Source organism: Gallinula chloropus, assembly GCF_964237585.1.
Source record: "Gallinula chloropus genome assembly, chromosome: Z".
Taxonomy (NCBI): Eukaryota; Metazoa; Chordata; class Aves; order Gruiformes; family Rallidae; genus Gallinula; species Gallinula chloropus.
Genome location: NC_140089.1, coordinates 88,991,722 through 89,017,529, shown reverse-complemented (window position 1 = coordinate 89,017,529; position 25,808 = coordinate 88,991,722). Strand labels below are relative to the sequence as shown.

Genomic DNA, 25,808 nt, shown 5'->3' with positions numbered 1-25,808 from the left:
AGCCAACAAGGAGATACCAGCCTCTAACCCTCTTTTCTTCCCCCCCCTCCTTAATAGCTGTAGTAGTTACAAGTGATTGTGGCAAACAGCATTACTCAAGTTCCCTGGGCAGCCTTGTGGAGCTCCAGGCCTGGAGGTTGGTGGCCCTGCCTGTGGCAGGGGGTTGGAGCTCTGTGACCCTTGGGCTCCCTCCCAACCCAGCCCAGTCTGGGATTCTATAAGGACAATCCCAGTGCTACATCTACAGAGCACAGCCCATACTGTCCCAGTTTTCCAGTGGGTGCTGGTAGAGAAGGGGGGGCTGCTGGGGTGGCTTCTGCAAGAAGCAGCTAGAAGCTCTCTGCAGGCCCCAGAGAGGAAACATCAGCCAATCCAAGGCCAGAATTGCTGCTGACCAAAGCTGAGCCCATCAGTGATGGTCACAGCACCTCTGGAAATGACATTTAGGAGAAAAAACTCCCAATAGCAGGTGCATTTTGCCACCAGAGAAAGGAGTGAGGTGTTAGAAGCCATCCAGACACCAAGGCCAGGGAAGGAAGTTAATTGAGGGGGAAGAATTGCTGCCCCCCCAGTTGGTGCTTCAGTTGCCAGAGAGATTCCCCTGCAGCCTGTGGAGGAGCCCATGGTGGAGCAGACTGTCCCCTTGCAGCCCATGGAGAATGATGGGGAGCAGAGACCATCTACAACCTGTGGAGAGACCACCTAATCCCACAGCAGCTTTGCTGGGAGACTTGTGACTCTGTGGGGAACCAGGCTGGAGAAGTCTGAGCCCAAAGGTCAGCACCCCATGGAAGGAGCCTACCCACCTCAACCATTCCATCTCACCCTGAAACCAGTTTCATTCACCAGCAGCCCCGTTCCACAGCCCATTTTTTTGGGGTTGTTTTGAGGGTATTTTATTTTTAATGTTCATTTTCATTCTCTTCCTTGCACTCTGACTATTTAATTTTGAAGCAGGTTGGGCATCAGAATGGTTTCCTGGTGGGTTTTTTTTCCAGCATCCATCAATAGTCCTTTCATTAAGGAAAAGCTGAGTCTCAAAACAAGAGCCAAGCGCTTGGCGCTGGTTCAAGTCAGCGCAGCGGAACTGAAGGCTGGAAACGGGACTGAGAGATTCATTTGGCATCTCATTTAATTCATGGCTGGGCCACCAACCTCCAGGTCTGGAGCTACACAAGGTTGCCCAGGGATCCAGCCAACCTGGCCTTGAACACCCCCAGGGATGGGGCCTCTCTGGGCAGCCCCTTCCAGCCCCTCAGAACTTCCCCCTAAGGTCTCCTCTCCCCCTTCCCTCCTCCAGCTTCACTCCAGCCCCCTTGTCCTGCCAGTCTCTGCCCTTTAACAAGCTGATTCCCCTCCTGTTCCTCTGCTCCCTTCAGGGACTGGGAGGCTGCAGTGAGGTCCCCCCACAGCCTTCTCTTCTCCAGGCTGACCCAGCCCAGCTCCCTCAGCCTCTCTCCACAGGGGAGCTGCTCCAGCCCTCTGAGCATCCCCGGGGCTCCTCTGACCCCTCTCCACCAGCCCCACATCTTCCTTGTGTTGGGCCCCAGCTCTGGGCACAGGACTCCAGCTGGGGCCTCAGGAGGGCAGAGCAGAGAGGGACAATCCCCTCCCTGTCCCTGCTGCCACCCCTCTGCTGCTGGAGCCCAGGATCCCATCGCCCTTCCCAGCTGCCTCAGGGGAAGTTCCTCCTCCCCCATCACCCCCAGGTCCTTCTCAGCAGGGCTGCTCTCCAGGAGCTCATCTCCCAGTCTATACTGGGATTCCTCCAGCCCATATCCAACACCTGACACTTCACCCTGTTGAACCTCACTAGGTTCACCCAGACCCAATACACCCCATTCCCATCCCGCGAGCACGTGAGGCCACTTCTTCAAGCTATGGGACTGCTTTGTTCTCTCTGCTTTCCCCACAAATCCCAACCTAATGGTTGAGGTGAGTGGTCCCAGGTCCTTCTTCCCCCCCCTTCCCCCCTTACCTGTTTGAGACAGAAGTGGTGTGTAAGGGACTTTGGGTTCTATTGCACTCATGGGAGGAGGTAGCAAAGGGTTGGCGAAGCTGCGGAGGGGATGAGTAGGGCGGACGCAGGCGGTGGGGATGGTTCTACTCGGGGCATCCTCGGTGTTGGAGTGCTCAGGTTGTGTCTGTGGTAACAAGGATGGTTGCTGTGGTGTTGGACCTTCGTTTACAGCTACAAAACAGAGCAGGGCAAAAAGAAAAAAAGGAAAATTAAACCCATAACATCAACAATGGGGGTTTTTATGTCCCATTTCCTCCTTTTATGGTCATTTGCAGCAGAAGGGACAAGATGAACCTTCATCCTCCATGGAGGTGAAGGAAACGAGTCAACAGGTCCACCAAAAAGTATTGGCAGATGAATTCAAAACCAGATGTTCCTCAGAGCAGCTCGTTTGGAGCTCAGTGGTTCTTTCAATGAAGCAAGGATGATGTTTTGGAGGAGATAAAGGAAGGACTTCCTGAATTCCCACAGCACCCATCACCCATACTGGTTTTCCTTTTGGAAAACACCAGCACTGGTGTCTCCTGGCACATTTAGTGTGCCAAAGCAGCAGGGTGCTGGTTTATTAATGTATATTCAAAGTCAAGTCTTCAGAGATTTCGATGCCCCACGTCAACCTTCTCATAGAGAAGATGGGGACCACCACTTCCCCATGTCCTACAACGTTTCTTTTAAGCAGTTTTAGGTATCAACACTTTGTCATGGGCTTTCCATGCCAGAAAACAGAAAGAAAAGTAGAATTAAGGAAAATAAAGGTGGAGACAAGGAGAATTGATTTCTCAACCCTCCACAAACCCATGTAGTACCCCAACCTACAAATCACAACGTTAATATGACTGTAGAGCATTCAAGTTGGGTCCACAGTGTTGTCTAACATCACCAGTCCTTTGAAGACAAAAGAAAAGGTCCTCTTTAAACTCATTAGAAGCCAAAACTTCTAATCCTGTAGTCTAAAATCAGAGGAGCTTCTGTGGAGCAGGTGCAGAGAAGAAGATGCTGAGGAGGAAGAGGGGTAGAAGAGGTGGGATGCACATCCACGTATCTCAAAGGCTTTGCCCAGATGTATGGCACAGCTCTGGACCTAATATTGGCTCTTGGTCCTGAAGATAAGCTCACTGCTGGGGTTTACACCAGGATGCAACAGAGTACTGCATTGTTTGGACTTGAAAAGTGGCCTCTCCTGGCCCATCTCCCCCATTCTGTCCTGTTTTGGCAGGGAAGTTGGACCTGATGATCTCTTGAGGGCCCTTCTAACTGGGATTCTGTGATCTCCTGCCCCTTGGCCCCAAGGAGCAAGTTCTCATGGTGAGAAAACCAGTTGAAAGAACCAAACTGGGAAGCTGATCACAACAGGAACTTCTTTAATTTGAGCTTCTTGGTGTTGTCCCACGGCCCCACAGTATCTCTGGCAGGCAGGATGTGCTCACAGCACAAGGTTTAATCATCCAGCTCGTCGCAGGCAACCCAAATCCAGGAGAAAACTCAACCTCTTCCTGAAGAAAACAACCTTCCTGACACAGAGCTATCAGAATTAGTCATTAGACTGGGACCTAAAATGCTCCAGAGGAGCTGGTTTCATTCAAAGCTTGCTTCAACAACCACAACTCATTGTGCAAATAACCTGCAATTACACAGCCAAGTCAAATCTCAAGGCATTTGAGAGTAATTAATGTCAGAGGAGCTAAGTAATTACAACCTACTAAGTGGCAAAACAGTTTTGCAGCATGGAAATGAGGAGGGTGTGTGTGTGGGGGGGGGTTTTGGACTCTGTTTCCATAGCTGAAGCTGCTCGTTCCTATGGTGACAGCACAAAGATCCCTGGCAATATTGAACATCATGGAGAGCAACCCAACTACAGGAGCAGACCAAGGTCAAAAGCATCTAGGATTTGGGCAAGATTACTCAACTGTGACTCTTTTTCCTTGATTTCACCTCTCTACATCCTCATTACCCTTTTCTACCTCCTTCCTTGGCTAGCAGACCCCTCTCTTTTCTTCTCTGGAGGTGGACATCCTCCTTGAGGAGCCCAGAGATCCTGAGGTTATTTGTAACAGGGGAGAGGATGGACAATAAATAGTGTAGCTCATCCCACCCTTACTCCCTGCTCACACATTTAAGGTGTCCCACTGAGTTGATGTTCAGGGCTACTACAGGCCCTTCTTTTCCTTCACCATGTCCTAGTCAAGGAAGATGGGAGATAGTATCTGAGTCTTCTTGAGGTACACATCTGAGGTCACAATGCTTTCTGGAGCTAATCCTTGGTAAGACCTTTGCTAAAGTCTATGCTCTATGGTTGGACTCGATGTGTCTCTTCTAACCTAGGTGAGTCTCTGATTCTTTTAGCCTCCAAATGTCCTTCAACATGTTTGAACATCCTCAGGAGCCCAACACTTTTCATGACATCCTTAAGGACAGCTCTTTTGGGATGCTCTTGACCTGCTTGGAGAAACAAGTAAAGCAGACACAGAATCCCAAGGTTGGAAAAGACCTTTGAGATCATTGAGTCCAACTGCTCCTGTCCTGTGCTAAACCACATCCCTGAGCACCTCATCTACCACACCCAGGGGTGTGGAAGTGTTCAAGAACAGGCTGGATGGGGCCCTGGGCAACCTTGTGGAGCTCCAGGCCTGGAGAGGCTGGTGGCCCTGGGGTTGGAACTGTGTGATCCTTGGGGTCCCTTCCAACCCAGGCCAACCCAGCACCTCATTCCTCTTGGGATCTCCCTTCTACACTTCATGTAGGTCACGTTATCTCCATTCCATAATACTCCTCTACAGCTCATTCCAGCTTGTCATGGAATTGTGGGTTTATTGTTCTGCTTCACATGATTTTCAATTGTTCTTTTTAAGGCTGGAAAATGATCTATTTATGGTTTCTTTAAAAAAAAAAAAAGAAGCTTGTTCTCAGCAGCTCCAAGTTGTCATCGTGTGGATTATAAGGGCAATGGCCTGGTGAACATCTTCCTCAAAAGGAGAGACCAGTAGACCAGTTGTACTCTTCAGGGTAAGCCTGAAGTAAAGCACTTCTCCTCTTGTGAAGGTGTGATTAGGATGGGAGCAGAACACAGTCTGTTTCTCCTGAGCAGTGTGGGAATGTAGCCACCCCAGTACCTGAGATTGTTTCCTCATGGTCTCTTCTTACTCTACCAGAGACCATAATCACAGAGGAGTTGGAAGGGACCTCCAGAGCTCATCAGGTCCAACCCCCTGCCCAAGCAGGGTCCCTAGGACAGGGCACACAGGGAGACATCCAGATGGGGCTGGAATCTCTCCAGAGAAGGAGACTCCACACCCCCTGGGCAGCCTGTCCCAGTGCTCCACCACCCTCACTGGGAAGAAATTCTTCCCCAGATTGATGTGGAACTCCCTCTGCTCCAACTTGAAGCCCTTCCTCACGTTCTGGCTGGGGCCTGATTCTCATTTTCTAGTTTCTTCTCCAGTAGAACATTTGTCAGAAAGATAAGTTGCAGCCCTCAAAGCTTCAGGTCAATGAAGAAGGCCTTCAGCAGCAAGAGAAGGTGTTTGAGGATTCTCTGGATGCTACAGGATGCAGAGCAACACCCCCGCCAGCGGCACGGCGGATGAATTATTCAGGGGGTTGCTACATCTTGATCAATAGGATGCTCAGTCATGAGGTGAGCTCTGTCTCCCAGGAGTTATCACTGGGTGTTTCTTCTCCAGGCTTAGCCACAACTGGTCAAGTGAAATGATCAATGTCCCCCAAGGCTCAGTCCTGGGTCCAGGTTTGTTCAATGTCTTTATCACTGACCTGGATGAAGGGATTGGATGTTCCCTCAGTGGGTTTGGGGATGACACTGAGCTGGGAGGAAGTGTTGATCTGCCTGAGAGTGGGGAGGATCTTCAGAGGGATCTGGCCAGGCTGGACCTATGGGCTGAGCCCAAGGGGATGAGGTTTAACAAGGCCAAGGGCAGAGTGCTGCCCATGGGACACAACAACCCCTCAGCAGCTCCAGGCTGGGGGAGACTGGCTGGAGAGCTGTCAGGCAGAGAAGGACCTGGGGGTGTTGGGTGACCCCACACTGAGCAAGAGTGTGGCCAAGAAGGCCAATGGCATCCTGGCTTGTGTCAGACCCAGTGTGGCCAGTAGGTCTGGGGTGGGATTGGGCACTGGGGAGGCTGCAGCTGGAGTGCTGGGTCCAGTCCTGGGCTCCTCAGCATCAGAAGGACATTGAGGTCCTGGAGTGAGTGCAGAGAAGGGCAACCAGGCTGGGGAAGGGGCTGGAGGGTGAATCCTGTGAGGAGCAGCTGAGGGAGCTGGGGGTGTTGAGCCTGGAGAAGAGGAGGCTGAGGGGAGCCCTTCTCCCCACCTCCCCTGCCCTGCCAGGAGGGTGCAGAGAGGTGGGCGATGGTCTCTGCAGCCAGGGGACAGGAGATGGGACAAGGGGCAATGGGCTCAAGCTGCCCCAGGGCAGGGGCAGCTCAGCTGGGAGGGCAAAGTTCTTCCCTGGCAGAGCTGTGGGGCTGTGGCACAGGCTGCCCAGGGAGGGGGCTGAGTCCCCACCCCTGGGGGTGTTTAACAGAGGGGAGATGAGGTGCTCAGGGATCTGCTTTAGCTTAGCACTCTGTGATCATTGGGGTCCCTTCCAACCCAGCCCATTCTATGATTTATGATTCTAGGACAGTAACTTTTCAGGAATTCAATAAAAAGTTGGAATTACTGCTGGAGAAGCAGCAGCCCTGAGACCAGTTTCAGTCACCAGACTGGATTTATCCCAGTTTCCCCCCCAAAAAAACATCACACCAGCTAAAACTTACACATCCCAGTGAGAAATAACAACTTATTTCCAAACATTTTTAGAGGAAAGAACAGAAAAAACCCCTCCAAGCCCAAAATTCTCTACTGACTTCTTCCTGCTCCAAAGGTCCTGTCCACAGAGAGCGTCGGGAACGGCACCGGTCGGAGGGTGAACTGGGGGTGTGGGTATCCACAGGTAGGAGATGGGAGGATTCCAGGGTACTGGGCACTTTCTAGTGTTGGCACAGGAATGGCACTGACAACAGCTGAAAGGAGAAGAGAGACATGAAATAAGTGGTTTTGATAAAAATTAAAATAAAATAAAACCAAAATACATCAGGAAGATCCCAAAATAACCCTTTTTCTGGAGCAAAATTCCCAGCCTCTTGGTATAAAAGTCTCCTCCACCCACAGAAGCCACCTCTGTATAGAGAAAGGTGCCTCTTTGGTCCCCATCAGATAATTACAAGTGTGGTTTGTAATTACTTCTCTGGAAAATGAAATAGCTTGTTCTTTCCTCTGGGTTCCAGCTATTCAGCCACCCTTTGGGAGCTGCTTTATATCCCCCTGACAAATCAAGCCAGGAGGGGCAGGATTAAGCAATTTAAGGGCTTGTTTCAGTTGTCCCTGGTGTCTTTTCTGATGCCTGAAGAGATCCTCTGCTGCCCTTGCCTGTGCCTCTGTGCTCCTGATACTCTTCTGTCACATCTGAAGGCTTCCCCCTGCTGAGAAGGACCTGGGGGTCATGGGGGAGGAGGAACTGGGAGTGTTCAAGGCCAAGTTGGATGAGGCCCTGGGCAACCTTGTGTAGCTCCAGGCCTGGAGGTTGGTGGCCCTGCCTGTGGCAGGGGGGTTGGAGCTCTGTGATCTTTAGGGCCCCTTCCAACCCACCCATTTGATGATTCTGTGATTCACAGCAATGTCCCTGATGCCCAGGATGTCCCCAGTACCACAGCACCATCATGTTTCCCCACCCAGGAATGTCCAACCCTGTAAAGAACTTGGGGGGGAAGATGCACCAACAAATCAGTAGCTGAAAGTTTGGAGCTGAAGTTGAGTTCTTGAATTAAATTAACTTTGATTCAAAAACCCAGTGAATTCAGGCTTTCCTGGGAGCTATTCCTTTTGTTTTCAAGTCAATCTTTGAAGAGTGGTTGATAATAATCCTGCATAAATCACAAATTTCTCCTGAGCTTTTAGGAAGAACTTGGAAAAAAATCTCCAGAAACTTTTGCCTGGCTAAACAAGAAGCAGAGATTTTTTGGCTCCTTGCTGATAAGGTTTGGCTTATCTAACACCTTTCACACATGAACTATAAACAGTGCTGTAAACTTTAAGATAGCCATTCCAATTACTTCCAGCTCCTACTACATCCATTACAGTGAGAGGTGAACTGGGCTGCCTGCCCAAGGTCACACGTAAAGCTGTGACAGTGCCAAGGCTTTAGGAAGGGTTTGGTGGGTTTAAGAGAGACAACCCTCTGTTTCCAGAGGTAAAAGACAAGGGTAGAGATGAAAAAAACCTCATACAATGTTTAGGGATGGAAGGGACCCCCAAAGGCCATTAAATTCCAACCCCTCTGCCATGGTTGGGACACCTTCACCAGCCCAGGCTGCTCAAGGCTCCATCCAATCCAACCTTGAGCACCTCCAGGGAGGGGGCAGCCACCACTTTCCTTGGACAACCTGTTCCAGGGCCTCACCACACTAAGAGTAAAGAATTTCTTCCTAATATCCAATCTCCATCTCCCCCCTTGCCAATTTAAACCCCCTCATAACCTTATCACTCCAGGCCCTTCTAAAATGTCCCTTCCTTGTAGGCCCCTTTAGGCCTCTATAAAATCTCCCCAAAGTCTTCTCCAGGCTGAACAACCCCAACTCTCTCAGCCTGTCTTCCAGAAGAAAGGCCATCAGGGGTGATTTGAGCTTTAGATTTGTCTGGGTTCAATTCACCAACTCTTAGAAGAGAATTTCTGCTCTTCAGGCGTTTCATTTCGTCCCTCTAAGACATTTTTTTTATTGACAATATTTCTAACCCTGCCTCTACAGTGAAAAATACTGAATCCTATTAAAGAACAACTTGTTTCCCTCAGTCCATTCCTTCATTTCTTTTTAGGTGCCTAGCACTTTCATTTTTAAAATCAGACAGGATTACTATTCATCCCTGTGCTCTGCTGGAAAGAAGCTGGAGTAAAGCTAATCTCAACCATTTCCAATAAATCTTGGCAATTTCAAGCAGGTATGACAACAAATCTGTTCTGTCACAGCCTGTCAGCGACTGAATTTGCACTTAATATTGATCTACTAAGACACTGGGAACTGAAATTCCCCTGACTGAATCATGGAGCTCCCTAAACACTCCTACATTTAAAACGGACTGGATCATGGTGGTGGTGGAGGGAAAACAAAGCAGCACACAAGAGCAGCTACTAGAAATGGCAAATAGGGTGTTTTATATTGGAAATCAAGCACCCAGGAGGCTGTGTTGTAGCTTTGTGTGGCTGGGTTTTGGGTGGGGAAGGAAGGGGTGGAAGGTGGGTTCTACACCAAGGCCTTTTCTGTAGGCCCGACCGCCGGGCCTGCTGCTGCCCTAGGCCGTGCCCGCCAGCGACAGTCCCAACGCCTCTGGGAATCACATTTAGGTGTAAAATACCACAAGCAGCTGCTTGTTTCCCCCAGAAAAAGGAGTGAGAAGGTGTTAAAAAAGTCTGCAGCCACCAAGGACAGTGAAGAAGGTGGGGAGGAGGTGCCCCAGAGGTGCCTGAGAGAGAGATTCCCCTGCAGCCTTGTGGTGAAGTGGGAGTTACAGGCACAATACTTGAATGTGATACTGAGTCAGTGATGCAGCTTAAGAGAAAATCAATTAATAGAGCTTTAATAGGAGGAGGATGTGTGTGTTTTGAGAATAGAATGCCTGTGAGTGCTTTGGATTTCAGTAGGATGTGGCTGTCGCTGTCTGAGCTGGTTCGTTAGAGCAGCTACAAAGTTTAAACCCTCACAGTGGAGCAGCCTTAAAGACAAAGGAAGGGAAGATAGGGGAGTAATAATGAGACTAACAACCAATTAAGAGACAAGAGGATATCTTGTTTTCAGCTCAAAAGGGGTTCCTAACTCGTTTGTGCTGAGGAAGACGTCCAGCCTTCATCTCTGAGTGGCACTGAGCAAGCTCTGTCTGGGAGGAGGGAATGTAAATAACTTCCTGGGGGATAATTTGCATAACCCTGCCTTTTCTTAAAAATGATAAGGAATATGTAGAGTTAATAGGTAGAAATATAAGAAATTTGGCTTTAATTGGAGGAGTGATCCCCTGTGTGCCCAGCATTGCAAGAAAGAACACCTTCTTCAGAGTCACCAAGGCTCGTGAGTTTTGATTCTGGATTTTCAAGGCTCTGCAAAGACCTCCTCAATTATTTTAAGTCTCTAAACTCTCCTCTCCATACAGCAGCCTGTATTTCAGCAGCTTTAGAGCCATCAAAGCTATCACCCAAACCAGATCTCATTTATTTGGGAGATGCTTAGGAAAAGGGAACCATCTCCTCTTTGGCAGGACAAGGAGGATGAAGTGAAGCTGGAGGAGGGAAGGGGGAGATGAGAAATTAGGGGGAAGTTCTTTCCAGAGAGAGTGGTGAGGGGCTGGAACAGGCTGCCCAGAGAGGGGGTGGGTGCCCCATCACTGGAGGTGTCCAAGACCAGGTTGGATGGGGCAACCTTGTATAGCTCCAGGCCTGGAGGTTGGTGGCCCTGCCTGTGGCAGGGGGGTTGGAGCTCTGTGACCCTTGGGGTCCCTCCCAACCCAGCCCATTCTACTTCAGTACCCACCCCCCTTTGTTCTCAAAGGCTGCAAACACCATTTCATGAGATGAGCTTGAATACTTCCAGGTTCAATGTTTAACAATTAACAGGATGTAGGGTTTGGGGGTTTTAATTTTTAACTTCAGAATTCCAACGTTGCTTCTTCTCTCACTGACTGCTGACAATTCCTTTCAGGAGCAGGCAAAGGGAAAGAAGTTAATTAAAGCATCTAATCTGACAAAGCTTCAATTCTGTTTTCCAGGGGAGGGAGAAAGATATTAAGCTGAACTCAGCCTGCACAAAGCTGAGTTTAATTATTTGCAAACAATTGTACTATGTTGCTGCTGTAGATTAGATTTATACCACTGAAAATATAAATATAGAGAAAAGAGGACATCTTTTGTCAAAATGCATTGTTGGACTGGAAGAAAAAGGACTATCTTTAAGAGAACTTGTATCCAGAAGCTGCAGGATGATGTTGACTTGATGTTGACCCGTTGCCATTATGATGGAACCTGCTTTGGCAGGGAGGTTGGACCCAATGATCTCTCAAGGTCCTTTCCAACCCCTGTGATTCTGTGATTCCAACCCCCCTGCCACAGGCAGGGACACCAACCTCCAGGTCTGGAGCTACACAAGGTTGCCCAGGGATCCAGCCAACCTGGCCTTGAACACCCCCAGGGATGGGGCACCCACCCCCTCTCTGGGCAGCCCCTTCCAGCCCCTCAGAACTTCCCCCTAAGATCTCCTCTCCCCCTTCCCTCCTCCAGCTTCACTCCAGCCCCCTTGTCCTGCCAGTCTCTGCCCTTTAACAAGCTGATTCCCCTCCTGTTCCTGGGGTCCCTTCAGGGACTGGGAGGCTGCAGTGAGGTCCCCCCACAGCCTTCTCTTCTCCAGGCTGACCCAGCCCAGCTCCCTCAGCCTCTCCCCATAGGGGAGCTGCTCCAGCCCTCTGAGCATCCCCATGGCTCTTCTGACCCCTCTCCACCAGCCCCACATCTTCCTTGTGTTGGGCCCCAGCTCTGGGCAGCCTGGCCCAGGGCTCTGCCACCCTCCCAGGAAAGAAGCTCCTCCTCAGGGTTAGGTAGAACTTCTTCTAGTCCAGTTTGTGCCCATCACCTCTTGTCCTGTCCCATCACCTCATTCTCTTGACCCCACCCCTCAAGAATTTATCACCATTGAGATGATCACAGAATCCCCACAGAATTATAGGGGTTGGAAGCGACCCCAAGAGATCATCAAGTCCAACCCCACTGTGGCTTCACTTCTCCAGCCTTAAAAGCCCCAAATCCCTCAGCTTCTCTTTGTGAGAGAGATGCTCCAGTCTCCTCATCATCTCTGTAGCCTGTTTTTGTCTCCTCTCCCTGTCCTTCTTGACCTGGGGAGCCCAACACCTCACACACTATTCCCACTGAGGCCTCACCAGGGCAGAGCACAGGGGCAGAAGAACCAACCTCAACCTGCTGCCCACACCTCTCTTTTCTCACCTAATTCCACTTGCTTCAATGGTAAATGATCTGTAATCACTTAATTGGCTTGAGAAAAGACTTGCTCCATGCCACCAAACCCATCTGAAGAAACCATGGTCTACAAGGTGCAGAAGGAGGGTTGGGGGAAGGTCCCTCCTGGGTACTCACGAGGGTTGTTTGGTTGGGAATCCATGGGGATCATGAGCTTGGCACGGGTGGCTCGTCGGGCAGCGAGCGAGCGCTCCAAGGTGGACATGCTGCTCCCAACCTCTTCTGTCTCAGGCCCTAGGAAAATAAAGCAAACCCAACAGCTCAGAATGCTGTGCAGGAAGGTCTCTCCTCATGGGCTGGGTTGGAAGGGATCCCCAAGGATCACAGAGCTCCAAACCCCTGCCATAGGCAGGGACACCAACCTCCAGGGCTGGAGCTACATGAGGTTGCCCCATCCAACCTGGCCTGGAACACCCCAAGGGGTGGGGACTCAGCCCCCTCTCTGGGCAGCCTGTTCCAGCCCTGACAGCTCTTCCAGGGAAGAACTTTGTCCTCCCAGCTGAGCTGCCCCTGCCCTGGGGCAGCTTGAGCCCATTGCCCCTTGTCCCATCTCCTGGCCCCTGGCTGCAGAGACCATCACCCACCTCTCTGCACCCTCCTGGCAGGGCAGGGGAGGTGGGGAGAAGGGCTCCCCTCAGCCTCCTCTGCTCCAGGCTCAACACCCCCAGCTCCCTCAGCTGCTCCTCAGAGGATTCACCCTCCAGCCCCTTCCCCAGCCTGGTTGCCCTTCTCTGCACTCACTCCAGGACCTCAATGTCCTTCTGATGCTGAGGAGCCCAGAACTGGACCCAGCACTCCAGCTGCAGCCTCCCCAGTGCCCAGTCCAGGGGCACAATCCCCTCCCCAGCCCTACTGGCCACACTGGGTCTGACACAAACCCTCAGTTCCCCTCAGCCTCTTCTTCTCCAGACTAATCTCCACTTGGACCTTGCCAGGCTTTGCCCTGTGTCACACACTCCATGTGCTGCTCTAAGGTCACCAAGAACCAACCTCAAAACTCATTGAAAGCCAATTTCTACCTTGGTTATGAAGAACAACCAACCAAACCTTGGAGCACATGGAATGGGGCTTGGAGTAGATGAGCTTCAAATCTCCCTTCCAACTCAAACCAAGGTTCTATGATTTGAATTTCCCCAAATCTACATTGAAACATCTCCAGTTCTGCCCCTCCCCAAGCCCCTCACCAGGTTGTGGGGTGCTCTTGTTGCCCAGCTGAGTTTCTGACTGGCTGTGGCTGACAGGGGTGATGTCCTGGCAGCTCTGCATTGGTGAGTCCCTTCCCTGTGGGTCTGACCCAGCTGGTTTCTCTATGTTCTTCATTTCCATCTCCTCATGGTGTATCCACAGATCTGGTGGTCTCAGGTCCTTCTGGCTGCCTTTCCTTTTACCAGCACTGTGGGTTGCACGTTTCCTGAAGCAAAGAAAGATCAAAACTGTCAAGGAGGAAGGTCTTTTTCTCCATCCTAAGTCCAACAAGGTGATGTCTCCTCATTGATCCCTGTCCTAGGGAACCTGCTTTGACAGGGGGTTGGACCTGATGGTCTCTTGAGGTCCCTTCCAACCCCTATGTGATTCTAAGGAACCCATCTGGTTGTGTCCTTCAAAGGACAGATGTTCCCTCCAGGAGATGGACCCAAGACTCAGCAGGATAAGCAAATCCATATATTTTTCTAGTCTTTTCTATTCTTTTTATATAAATTTCTACTTTTTCCTCTTCTTTTTCTAATCTTTCTTCTATTCATGTTCTCTATTCTCCTCTTCTAAATATGCTCCTTAAATACAGAGCATGACATCTTCACTGACAGCTGTAGACAAGGTCTTCAGGTACCTACTGATTGAAACAACTCCAAAACCCCACGTTCTGCTGGCTTATTCTAGTGAGTTTTGCTCAGAGATCCCCAAATAGACTCTTACCCCTGGTTTTTATACATCCCAAAATACTTTGGGAAAGGAAAGTCATCTTCCTGTCCCAAGTGGAGAAGAAGAAGTACTTGTGATATACAAAAAAGCCCCATCTCAGCCTCAGGTTGGTGGTGTCATTTGACTTCATCTAGGTTGATGACCTCATCTAGGTTGATGACCTCATCTAGGTTGATGATATTTGACTTTGCACCAAGGGAAGAACAAGCCCAGGTACCAGTAGAGGTTGGGGACAGGCCTGTTGGGGAGCAGCTTAGGTGAGAGGGACTTGGGGTTCTTGGTGGGCATCCTGGGGTGTATCTGAGGTCCTCTCTAAGTACCTCATCAACCTGAGGTGGGGGCTCAACCCACTCTCTGGGCAGCCTGTTCCACATCCCAACAACTCTTGCAGTGAAGAACTTCTTCCTAACATCTCATCTGAACCTGATTTCAGGTTCACATGGTTGGAAAAGACCTTCAAGACCATTAAGAACTTTGATCAGCTTCACCTGCCTGTAGCACAGACCTGCAGAACTTCAACAAGCAAATCCAACCCTACCAGCTTCTCTTTCAAACCCATCAACTCCACTTCAAACCCCCCATAAGACCCCTCACAACCATCATGCTTTACCCCACTACCTTTTCAGAGCCTTTCAGAGGAACCTCAAGGACTTCTTCCCCCCATAATTTTCTATAAACCACGGTGGTTTTGGGGGGTTTGGGGGGTTTTTCTTCCAAATATGTGAGAATTATGTAGAGAAAACAAGTCAGGAGGCTTTTTTCCTGCAAGACTTTTGGAGATGGGAGTGCCTGGAGAGGATCAAAGTCCTCCCAAAGGTTAGGAAGCCAGCAGGACCAGCAGAGTGTCTGAGCTCTGCAGGGTTGCAGAGTCAGAAGGTCTGAGAGGCATCAGCAGGCACGGAGAAGGATATTTTGGGTTTCCTTGAAATCAATGGGATCGATTCTTTCCTCCCTCTGCATTAGAGCTGGCAACATAAACAACAGAGAGCTCAGCATGGGAGACTTATTTTTTTCAAGCTTCTCCAGGTCAGGAGATATTTCTGGAGGACAGTGGTTATTCTCCACTCACCAATAAGTCACATCTTCCCAAACCCAAAAGATCCAGCCCCCCAAAACACAACCCAGACCCCCATAACCCCCTCCACCTCCACAGCCCAACTGGAAGTTGAGCATCTTCCACCCTTCCAGCCCAGGAGCTGGGAACCTACTTCCTCTGCTGTGCTGAAGAGCGCCTGGTGCAGATGACAGCCACCACCACCACCACCACCACGGTGAGGACTCCCACGGTGACCACGATGATGACAAGGAGGTTGCTGTTCTTCTGGGGGGTGACACTGCCGTGGGGAGGGTGCATCTGCCCAATGGGAGGCTCTGAAAGGAGGAGGACAATGGAAAGGTTCTCAGAGGGCATCAGCTCCACAGCATCCCGTGGAGAAACGCTCACCTGGGATTTCATTTCACCTTGAAACCGACTCAACGGGAAAGGGAAAAGGGTGAATCCTCTGAGGAGAAGCTGAGGGAGCTGGGGGTGTTGAGCCTGGAGAAGAGGAGGCTGAGGGGAGACCTTCTCTCCACCTCCCCTGCCCTGCCAGGAGGGTGCAGAGAGGTGGGCAATGGTCTCTGCAGCCAGGGGCCAGGAGATGGGACAAGGGGCAATGGGCTCAAGCTGCCCCAGGGCAGGGGCAAAGCAAATGGGAGGGGCAAGTTCTTCCCTGGAAGAGTTTCCTGAGATCCATCTAAAGCATCTCCTGTGATCACAGAATCACAGAGCTGGTGGGGTGGGAAGGGACCTCCAGAGATCATCAGGTCCAACCCCCTGCCCAAGCAGGGTCCCTAGGACAGGGCACACAGGGAGACATCCAGCTGGGGCTGGAATCTCTCCAGAGAAGGAGACTCCACACCCCCTGGGCAGCCTGGCCCAGGGCTCCCTCACCCTCACTGGGAAGAAGTTCTTCCCCACATTGGGGGGGAACTCCCTGGGCTCCAACTTGAGCCCATCACCCCTTGTCCTGTCCCCACAGCCACTGAGCAGAGGCTGCCCATGGCCCCCTGGGTCCCACCCTTCAGCTCTTGATCCCCATGGATCAGATCCCCTCTCAGGCTTCTCCTCTCCAGGCTGAACAGCCCCAGGTCCCTCAGCCTTTCCTCCCAGGGGAGATGCTCCAGGCCCTTCAGCATCTCTGTCCCTCCTCTGGACTCTCTCCAGGAGATCCCTGGCTGGTTGATCCCAGGGAGCCCAGAACTGGCCACAACACTCCAAGTGGGGCCTGAGCAGGGCAGAGCAGAGGTATTTTCAACAGCCAAACCAGGTCTTCCCAAGCCTATGAACTGTTGGATCTACTTGGATTGTCTCCAAACCATGAAAGAGAGGAACCAGGGAGCACTCAAGAGAAGAAAAGCAGGTTGTCACCACCAAAACTCCACTTCATTCTGAAGCTTGGGTGGGTGGAGGCTGCAGTTACCATTCAGACTGCTCCTGTCAATCAGGTTGGTGTCCACTGGCCAGTAGGAACCATCCCCATGACGACCTGTTGGTAGAAAGGAAAAGCATCAGAGGGTGGCATGACAGGTCAACCAGCAACATCAAGCCTGTTGCTGGAGACAACTTGTGTCTGACAACACCTAAACCATTCCACAGTGTGGGAAAAGCCACCCTGTGACAAACTAATGGGAGATGCCAGCATCCATCTGTGATGGGAAGAATTCAGACATCTCCTTTTGTACCCAAGAGGTGGAGAGATGGTGCCTCACAGAAAGTCATGGGCATGTTCTCCACCTGCTAGGTGGCTCTCCATGGCTACTTAGTTATTCCTTCACTTCATTTTGTGGAAATGGTGGGGTTTTTTTTGGCCTCTCTCCTAAACCTGATGTCAAAAACCCACCACCACCACCAAAAAAGGAGATGGTTATTCCAAAGAAGTTCTGGCTCTTGAGGCAAGATTTGCTTTCCAAATTTGAGGTGTCCATCTTTTCTCCTGCTTTGTTTGGTCCTGTTGATGAGTTGTGGGTTAAATAGATGTGATGGTATGTCCACATATCCTCATGTGTGCCAGAAGGAGAATTATAAAGGTTGGGAAAGTCCTACCCAAGCTCTTCATCTCTAAAGGGATGGGAGTGGACAGGCAAAGTCCATGACAGAAGTGGTTTGGGGTAGAAGTGAAGACCAAGCTTACACCAACAACATGGTCATGGTATGGGTGGACTGCACCACAGCAACACCCCAGAAGTGGCCACCTCATTCCTCCAGAGCTAATTACCTTCTCATTTAAGTCAAATGAGCTTTGCCTTCCTGCTCTGCTTGGGGAACAGACATCCCCCAAGATGAGATGGGCAGAGGCTGGTGGAGAACCCCACCAACCCCAACTCCTCAAGACCTTTTGGGCATCCAACAACCACCATCTAGATGACATCTCCTAGAAGATTAAGCCCCAAAAACCCTCCTATTTTCTCACTTCCCTGATGTTTTTTGTTGTTCCTACCACGTTCCTCTCTAGAGGTCCTCCTATTTCTGGGGATTGGGAAGAAATTCAGGAGCAGAACTTGAGTCTACCAAATTGGAAGCTGTTTTTTTTCTGAGGAATGGCCTTAAAGAAGTGGAAGATGATTAGCATCAGAAGAGGCTTCAACATAATCATCTCTTCAATCAAGCTTAATTGCACAGCTCCACCAACTCCAGCCTGAGAAAGCACAAGGTGTTTAGCTCTAAAAGCAGATGAAAGAGAGATAAGTGGAAGGTCTATGGTAATTCTGTTTACCAAGATGCCACTCTGAAGGATCCTACTCATAGTATTCCACCACAGCAAAGGACTATGTTGTAACCCTGGGGGTTATATTGTGCTTGGGAAACTGCTTAACTCCAAGGGAGATTGTTAAATATGATTATGCTTTCAATTTAGCCCAGACTGAAGCATCTTAGTGGGGTTCCTAACGAGGTGGAAAAGCTACTGAGGGTATTGGAGACCTTCAAGCTCCTCATCCTGGTCGCCCCACTGAAGTTGAGTACTTTCATGAACTCAAGAGCACTTTTCAAGGCATTAAAAATGACATTTTTGGTGCAAAAAATATTTGGATAAGCAGTTTCCCATTTCATGTCTGGCTCTAGGATGGTGGCTGTTGCTTGAGGACATCGTTTGTCTGGGATGGTTAAACACAGAGGCAGCCAAGGAGCAACTGGGGAAAGGTTACACCACCCACCTTGGGGTAGGTTGGTTTGTGAAACGCTCTAAAAAGCATCCTGAGGTCCAACCTTTAGAGTAAATTTGTAGTAAGTCAGCTCTGTTCTGCTACTAAGAGGCACAAATGTTGTTTATGGGTTGCTAAACATCAAGCTTGAAGGACTTAGTTGAGAGGGAAACCACTGATGCACCCTGAGGTTGAATATGTCAAGGAGTAAGTAGGTCCTCAAGCCTTACTTTCCCCTCCCAGCTGAGCTGCCCCTGCCCTGGGGCAGCTTGAGCCCATTGCCCCTTGTCCCATCTCCTGTCCCCTGGCTGAAGAGACCATCACTCACCTCTCTGCACCCTCCTGGCAGGGCAGAAGAGGGGAGGTGGGGAGAAGGGCTCCCCTCAGCCTCCTCTTCTCCAGGCTCAACACCCCAGCTGCTCCTCAGAGGATTCACCCTCCAGCCCCTTCCCCAGCCTGGTTGCCCTTCTCTGCACTCACTCCAGGACCTCAATGTCCTTCTGATGCTGAGGAGCCCAGAACTGGACCCAGCACTCCAACTGCAGCCTCACCAGTGCCCAATCCCACCCCAGCCCTACTGGCCACACTGAGTCTGCCACAAGCCAGGATGCCATTGGCCTTCTTGGCCACACTCTTGCTCAGTGTGGGGTCACCCAACACCCCCAGGTCCTTCTCTGCCTGACAGCTCTCCAGCCAGTCTCCCCAGCCTGGAGCTGCTGGGGGTTGTTGTGTCCCATGTGTAGGACACTGAGCCTCATCTAAACTTTTAAATTAGTGTGAAGCCAGAGTTCAAATCCAAATAAACCACCCAAGATCATGGTGGAGTTTCTCCAAACATCACCACTGACCATTTCCTTGGGCAGATGAGACCCAAAGGTGTGATGCTCTTGCTGCAAGTGAAAGAAATTCTTTGGGATGATGAAATTTAGCATAAAATCATACAAAAAAGGGGGGGAAAAATAAGATATCTTAGCAACAGATTTGGAATTTGAAAGGAAACGGGAGTGGAGGAACTTTAATTAATCAGATGAATATTCAAATTAGGAAAAATAACGATAACGCCTTGAAATGTTGATGAAAATGGAGAGGAAAAAGAAGACTATTTAGGATTTCTTCCTGGGAGGCTTTGGAATATTCTTCTAGAATCCAGGAAAGGGTGTTAAAGAGGAGCTGGTGGAAATGATGCTGAGCTTTAATTATGCTTAATTTGAATTATTCAGAAGCGCGGCGGAGAGAGAGAGAGAGAGAGAGAGACTCCAAAATTTATCTCCTACAAAAGAAGCTTGACATTTTAATTGGGAAGAGAGAGAGAGAGACAAAACAATTTCCTCTCCTGAAAATTTACATCTTCTCCAGCAAAGCAGCAGCCTCAGCAGAGCAGAACTTCATTAACAAGATTAATTATCAAGCCTGGGGGCTGCTTCGTCAGGTGTGGAGCACAGGTGAAAAGGGCAGCGCTGTGTCCCCCCCCTCTCCTCACCCCAGCCCTGCTGTTCCCTCCACCCCTCCCAGTAGCTCCAGTGAGAGATTGAGGACACCATACCTTGGTCATTAGCCATTTTGTCAGGGTGTTCAACTGCAAGAGAGAGACAGTGGTGTTAGAGGCTGACAGCTCGGCGCGGGAGACACCGCGACGTCGTCGGCGTGGTGTTGCTGTCCCGCCCCAGGATGTGTTTTCCCTTCCCTTTTGGGTTATTTTCCTGGAGAACTGAGAGGGCAAACACAAGATCACTGAGTTTCTGGAGTGGAAAGGGACATGGAAGGATCATACAGTCATCACATGGGCTGGGTTGGGAGGGACCCCAAGGATCACAGAGCTCCAACCCCCCTGCCACAGGCAGGGACACCAACCTCCAGGCCTGGAGCTACACAAGGTTGCCCAGGACCACATCCAAACTGGTTTTCAACACCTTCAGGGATGGGGCACCCACCCCCTCTCTGGGCAGCCCCTTCCAGCCCCTCAGAACTTCCCCCTAAGATCTCATCTCCCCCTTCCCTCCTCCAGCTTCACTCCAGCCCCCTTGTCCTGCCAGTCTCTGCCCTTTAACAAGCTGATTCCCCTCCTGGTCCTGGGGTCCCTTCAGGGACTGGGAGGCTGCAGTGAGGTCCCCCCACAGCCTTCTCTTCTCCAGGCTGCCCCAGCCCAGCTCCCTCAGCCTCTCTCCATAGGGGAGCTGCTCCAGCCCTCTGAGCATCCCCGGGGCTCCTCTGAGCCCTCTCCACCAGCCCCACATCTTCCTTGTGTTGGGCCCCAGCTCTGGCCACAGGACTCCAGCTGGGGCCTCAGGAGGGCAGAGCAGAGAGGGACAATCCCCTCCCTGTCCCTGCTGCCACCCCTCTGCTGCTGGAGCCCAGGATCCCATCACCCTTCCCAGCTGCCTCAGGGGAAGTTCCTCCTCCACCACAACACCCAGGTCCAACTCCTTACTCCTCCTAGGACTACCTAAAAGGAAACCATACACAGCTTGACCCACAGCTGCTATCACCTCTTCTTCACCAAGTTCTTCCAAACCCATTCCAGCAGCATTTTCCCACCTCCTCCTTCTTTTTCAATAGGATCTGGGAAGTTTAATTAAGCAAGAGGGGAATGAGGGAGAGAGAGAGAGAGAGAGAGATGCTGCTGCTTTGAATAATTACAGTCAAATCACCTCCAAGTTGAAAGCTCAGCCTGACTTCTCTTCCCATTGTTTCAGCTTCTTTTTACAAAGGGGTTTTAAGCTATTTACATGTGTTTTGCATAATCATCCTCCAAGAGAGGGTGAGCTGAAGAGCATCAGACAAGCCTTCAAAATGCCAGAGACCTATTCAAGCCTATGGCTGAGGGAATTCAACTTGCCTTGGGTTTCTTAAGTAGCTGTGGGCCCTCTGCTTCATAACTGATGCAAGAATCTTAAGGAGAGGCAATTGGGGTGGTGGGGAGGGGGAGAAGAAGTGATTTGACACATGAAGCTGGAAGGCAAATAACCACTGGCTGCAGGTGCAGGGTGAGATGCTCCCCAAATCACCAGAAAACCCTCCTCTAGCTGCATGGCCTCGTGCTAGGAGGTAGTGAGCTAGCAGTGATTTATGTTGACAGACACATCTTCCAGCTCCATGCTTGTGGTGGCTCCTTTGATGACCCCCCAAACCTTCTGTTCTTCATTTCCATCCCCTCTCTGATTTTCTTTTGTTGCATGGATGTAGAGGAAAAGAATGAGAGATGGGGACACAGAGCCTCTTGCTTCCAACTTGGCTGATATCTGCTTCCCTGCTGAGCCACACTGGAGTCATCACCTATCCCTTAGGACAAACACATCCATGAAACCACCCAAACCTTCCATGAAAACACCTAACTTGCCATGAAACCACCCAAACCTTCCATGAAAACACCTAACTTGCCATGAAATCACCCCAAACCTTCCATGAAACCACCTAACTTGCCATGAAACCACCCAAACCTTCCATGAAACCACCCCAAGCCTTCCATGAAACCACCCCAAGCCTTCCATGAAACCACCCCAAGCCTTCCATGAAACCACCCAAACCTTCCATGAAACCACCAAGCATTCCATGAAACCACCCAAACCTTCCAGGAAACCACCCAAACCTTCCAGGAAACCACCCCAAACCTTCCAGGAAACCACCCCAAACCTGCCATGAAACCACCAAGCCTTCCATGAAACCACCCAAACCTTCCATGAAACCACCCAAACCTTCCATGAAACCACCCAAACCCTCCATGAAACCACCCAAACCCTCCATGAAACCACCCAAACCCTCCATGAAACCACCCAAACCCTCCATGAAACCACCCAAACCCTCCATGAAACCACCCAAACCCTCCATGAAACCACCCAAACCCTCCATGAAACCACCCAAACCCTCCATGAAACCACCAAGCCTTCCATGAAACCACCCAAACCCTCCATGAAACCACCCAAACCTTCCATGAAACCACCCAAACCCTCCATGAAACCACCCAAACCCTCCATGAAACCACCCAAACCTTCCATGAAACCACCCAAACCCTCCATGAAACCACCCAAACCTTCCATGAAACCACCCAAACCTTCCATGAAACCACCAAGCCTTCCATGAAACCACCAAGCCTTCCATGAAACCCCCCCAAACCTTCCATGAAACCACCAAGCCTTCCATGAAACCAGCCCAAGCCTTCCATGAAACCAGCCCAAACCTTCCATGAAACCAACCCAAGCCTTCCATGAAACCACCAAGCCTTCCATGAATCCACCAAGCCTTCCATGAATCCACCAAGCCTTCCATGAAACCACCCAAACCTTCCATGAAACCACCAAATCTTCCATGAAACCACCCAAACCTGCCATGAAACCACCCCAAACCATCCATGAAACCACCAAGCCTTCCATGAAACCACCCAACCCTTCCATGAAAACACCTAGCCTGCCATGAAAACACCCAAACCTTCCATGAAACCCCCCAAACCTGCCATGAAACTACCCAAACCTGCCATGAAACCCCCCAAACCTGCCATGAAACTACCCAAACCTGCCATGAAACTACCCAAACCTGCCATGAAACCCCCCAAACCTGCCATGAAACCCCCCAAACCTGCCATGAAACCCCCCAAACCTGCCATGAAACCACCAAAGCCTGCCATGAAACCACCCAAACCTTCCATAAAACCACCCCAAGCCTTCCATGAAACCACCCAAATCTTCCATGAAAACACCTAACTTGCCATGAAACCACCCAAACCATCCATGAAACCACCCAAACCTTCCATGAAACCACCCAAACCTTCCATGAAACCACCCAAGCCCTCCATGAAACCACCCAAACCCTCCATGAAACCACCCAAACCCTCCATGAAACCACCCAAACCCTCCATGAAACCACCAAGCCTTGGTCCTGATTAGCTGTTACCTCCATCTGAGTGCTGATGCCTCTAAGACTACCCCCTACCACCACATCACCTTCTCCAGGAGATGAAGGAGGTGAAACCTGTGACCTCTCCAGTGCTGTGAAATGCCATTGGTTGGGTGGGTGATATCTGCCCAGGGAGGGGGTTGAGTCACCATCCCTGGTTGGGGGTAGATGAGGTACTAAGAGATCTGGTTTAGCACAGGACAGGAATGGTTGGACTTGATGATCTCAAAGGTCTTTTCCTCTTCTGGGAAGGAGTAAGGGGGGGGTTGTGTTTGGTGCTGGTTATGAACCAGGCTGTGGTGTTGGACCATGATGCAGAAGAAGCATTAGAGGGCACTGTGGTGTTAGAAATGCTGCCCCCCTGCCAAAATAGGGGGGGATCAAGAGGAGGAAATCAGCATCATCTGCTATTTCAGGGGTCTTGTAGCAACTGGTCAGCTGGGGGCTGGTATGGATCCAGTTGGATTTGTTGGGCTGAGTGCAATGGGGTTATCTGAGGGCATATGGAAGCTCAGCCTCTTCTTCCTCTCTGACACCTCTTCAATCCTGGAATTAGAGGAGTTCTGCACACAAGGACTCACAGAGAACCATCAAATCCCAGAATCCCAAGGCTGGAAAAGACTTTGAAGATCATCAAGTCCAACCCTAAGCTAAACCAGATCCCTGAGCACCTCATCATCTCCCCACAACCAGGGGTGGGGACTCAGCCCCCTCCCTGGGCAGCCTGTGCCACAGCCCCACAACTCTGCCAGGGAAGAACTTTGCCCTCCCAGCTGAGCTGCCCCTGCCCTGGGGCAGCTTGAGCCCATTGCCCCTTGTCCCATCTCCTGGCCCCTGGCTGCAGAGACCATCACCCACTCCCTCCATCACCCTGGTGTCCCTGTGCTGGGCTCTTTCAAGGAGTTTTGCACATCTCACATCAAATGAAATCACTTAAAATTGATTAATAAAAGAGACTTAAGCATGAAAGCTCATCCCAAGCCTCTCAGGTCCAAGTTTGAGTCCAGATCTCCCCAATTTCCCTCTGGTCTTGACTCCTCAGGTCCAGCCTGTGGAGTCACAGATCTTCCTAACTCCTAATCTCTGGGTAGATCATGGCAGAGCTTCCCAGAGACAGGGAAGAGAGGAGAAGAACTTCTCTTGAGGCTAATTTGGGAGGGGAACACGAGACAAGCACAGCACTTTGCTTCTCCTAAACTCCCTGCTGCTGAAATCCCAGCCAATAAACCCTCCCCATGCTCCTGTTTCACCTGCTCCTTCTCACCACCCACTACAGGAGAAGGGTGGGGTATTAATTAGCCTGTTAATGAGCACTGCAATAATTACCAGGGCAACCTTCCAAGTTGCAGCTCAGTTTGAGTTTGAACATCTCCAGAGAGAGATACTCAAAAGATACTCAACACCTACCATGTTGAGTGAGTAATTATGGGTTCCCACCACCACTAGAAGATTCAAAGCAAGGAGGGACCTCCCTGGAGAAAGCCAATCAAACCTAATTAGCTTTAGAAGAGATGGTGGAATGTTAAGTGGTGTCAGTGCTTGAACCTCAGCTGATTGAGCCTCATTTACTTTTCTCAGCTACTCCAAGTAGCATCTTGGTGTCATCTCCTGGTCGTAGTTTTCAACTAGTAGGATCTCATCTGGCTGACAAGGGAACAGTCAGAAAATCTGATGGTTCATTAATTATCCAGAGGAAACAGCCCCAAACCTTTCAAGGTCCTGAAGAAAATAGGATCAGAGAGTGGCCCCACTCCTTTGGAGTTCCGAGCTTGGATTCTGAAGTAGTAGACAGTGTCCAGGTTGAGGTCCATGATCTGGTGGGTGAGGCGGTCGCCGCTGATGGATTCCATGATCCAGTCATCAATTGGGGCATTCTTGTCCAAAGTATAGAAGAGGATGTAAGCTGGATGAAACAGAAGCTCTTGGTTAGGACCATGACAAGCAAATCTTAACATCACTCCCACAGGAGAGACAGACAGGACCTCCATGGGGTGGGATAAGGACAGTTTGTGGCCAAAGTCAGTGTGAATGTAGAACAATAATGGCCAATCACATACACAGCTGGTGGTAACACAGAACCTTCTAGAGCTGATGATTACAGAGTGCTGCCCAACAGCAAGAATCCATCCATCCATCCATCCATCCATCCATCCATCCATCCATCCATCCACCCATCCATCCACCCATCCATCCATCCATCCATCCATCCACCCATCCACCCATCCATCCATCCATCCATCCATCCATCCATCCATCCATCCATCCATCCATCCACCCATCCATCCATCCATCCATCCATCCATCCATCCATCCATCCATCCATCCATCCATCCATCCATCCACCCACCCATCCACCCATCCATCCATCCACCCACCCATCCACCAATCCATCCATCCATCCATCCATCCATCCACCCATCCACCCATCCATCCATCCATCCATCCACCCATCCATCCATCCACCCACCCATCCACCAATCCATCCATCCATCCATCCATCCATCCATCCATCCATCCATCCATCCATCCATTCTCAGACTGTCCAGGAGGCACCAGAGCTGCCCCTGCCCTGGGGCAGCTTGAGCCCATTTCCCCTTGTCCCATCTCCTGTCCCCTGGCTGAAGAGACCATCTCCCACCTCTCTCCACCCTCCTGGCAGGTCATTGTTGGGTCTTGTCTTGTTTAACATCTTCACTGATGACCTTTATGGGGGAATAGTGTCCTCTACTGCCC

At 50.5% G+C, this 25,808-nt stretch overlaps 1 protein-coding gene across 1 annotated transcript in view; it reads right to left on the bottom strand.

Moving 5' to 3' along the window:
• DCC (DCC netrin 1 receptor) overlaps positions 1-25,808 on the bottom strand; it is a gene marked incomplete at both ends in the record, with an annotated part of 309,485 nt that overhangs the window by 7,798 nt on the left and 275,879 nt on the right. Inside the window, 8 exons of the mRNA XM_084278967.1 lie at positions 1,979-2,191; positions 6,886-7,041; positions 12,204-12,320; positions 13,271-13,497; positions 15,215-15,377; positions 16,469-16,534; positions 19,732-19,764; positions 24,784-24,978. Of these exons, the coding sequence (XP_084135093.1) occupies positions 1,979-2,191; positions 6,886-7,041; positions 12,204-12,320; positions 13,271-13,497; positions 15,215-15,377; positions 16,469-16,534; positions 19,732-19,764; positions 24,784-24,978 (1,170 nt within the window). The remainder of the gene's footprint in view (positions 1-1,978; positions 2,192-6,885; positions 7,042-12,203; positions 12,321-13,270; positions 13,498-15,214; positions 15,378-16,468; positions 16,535-19,731; positions 19,765-24,783; positions 24,979-25,808) is intronic.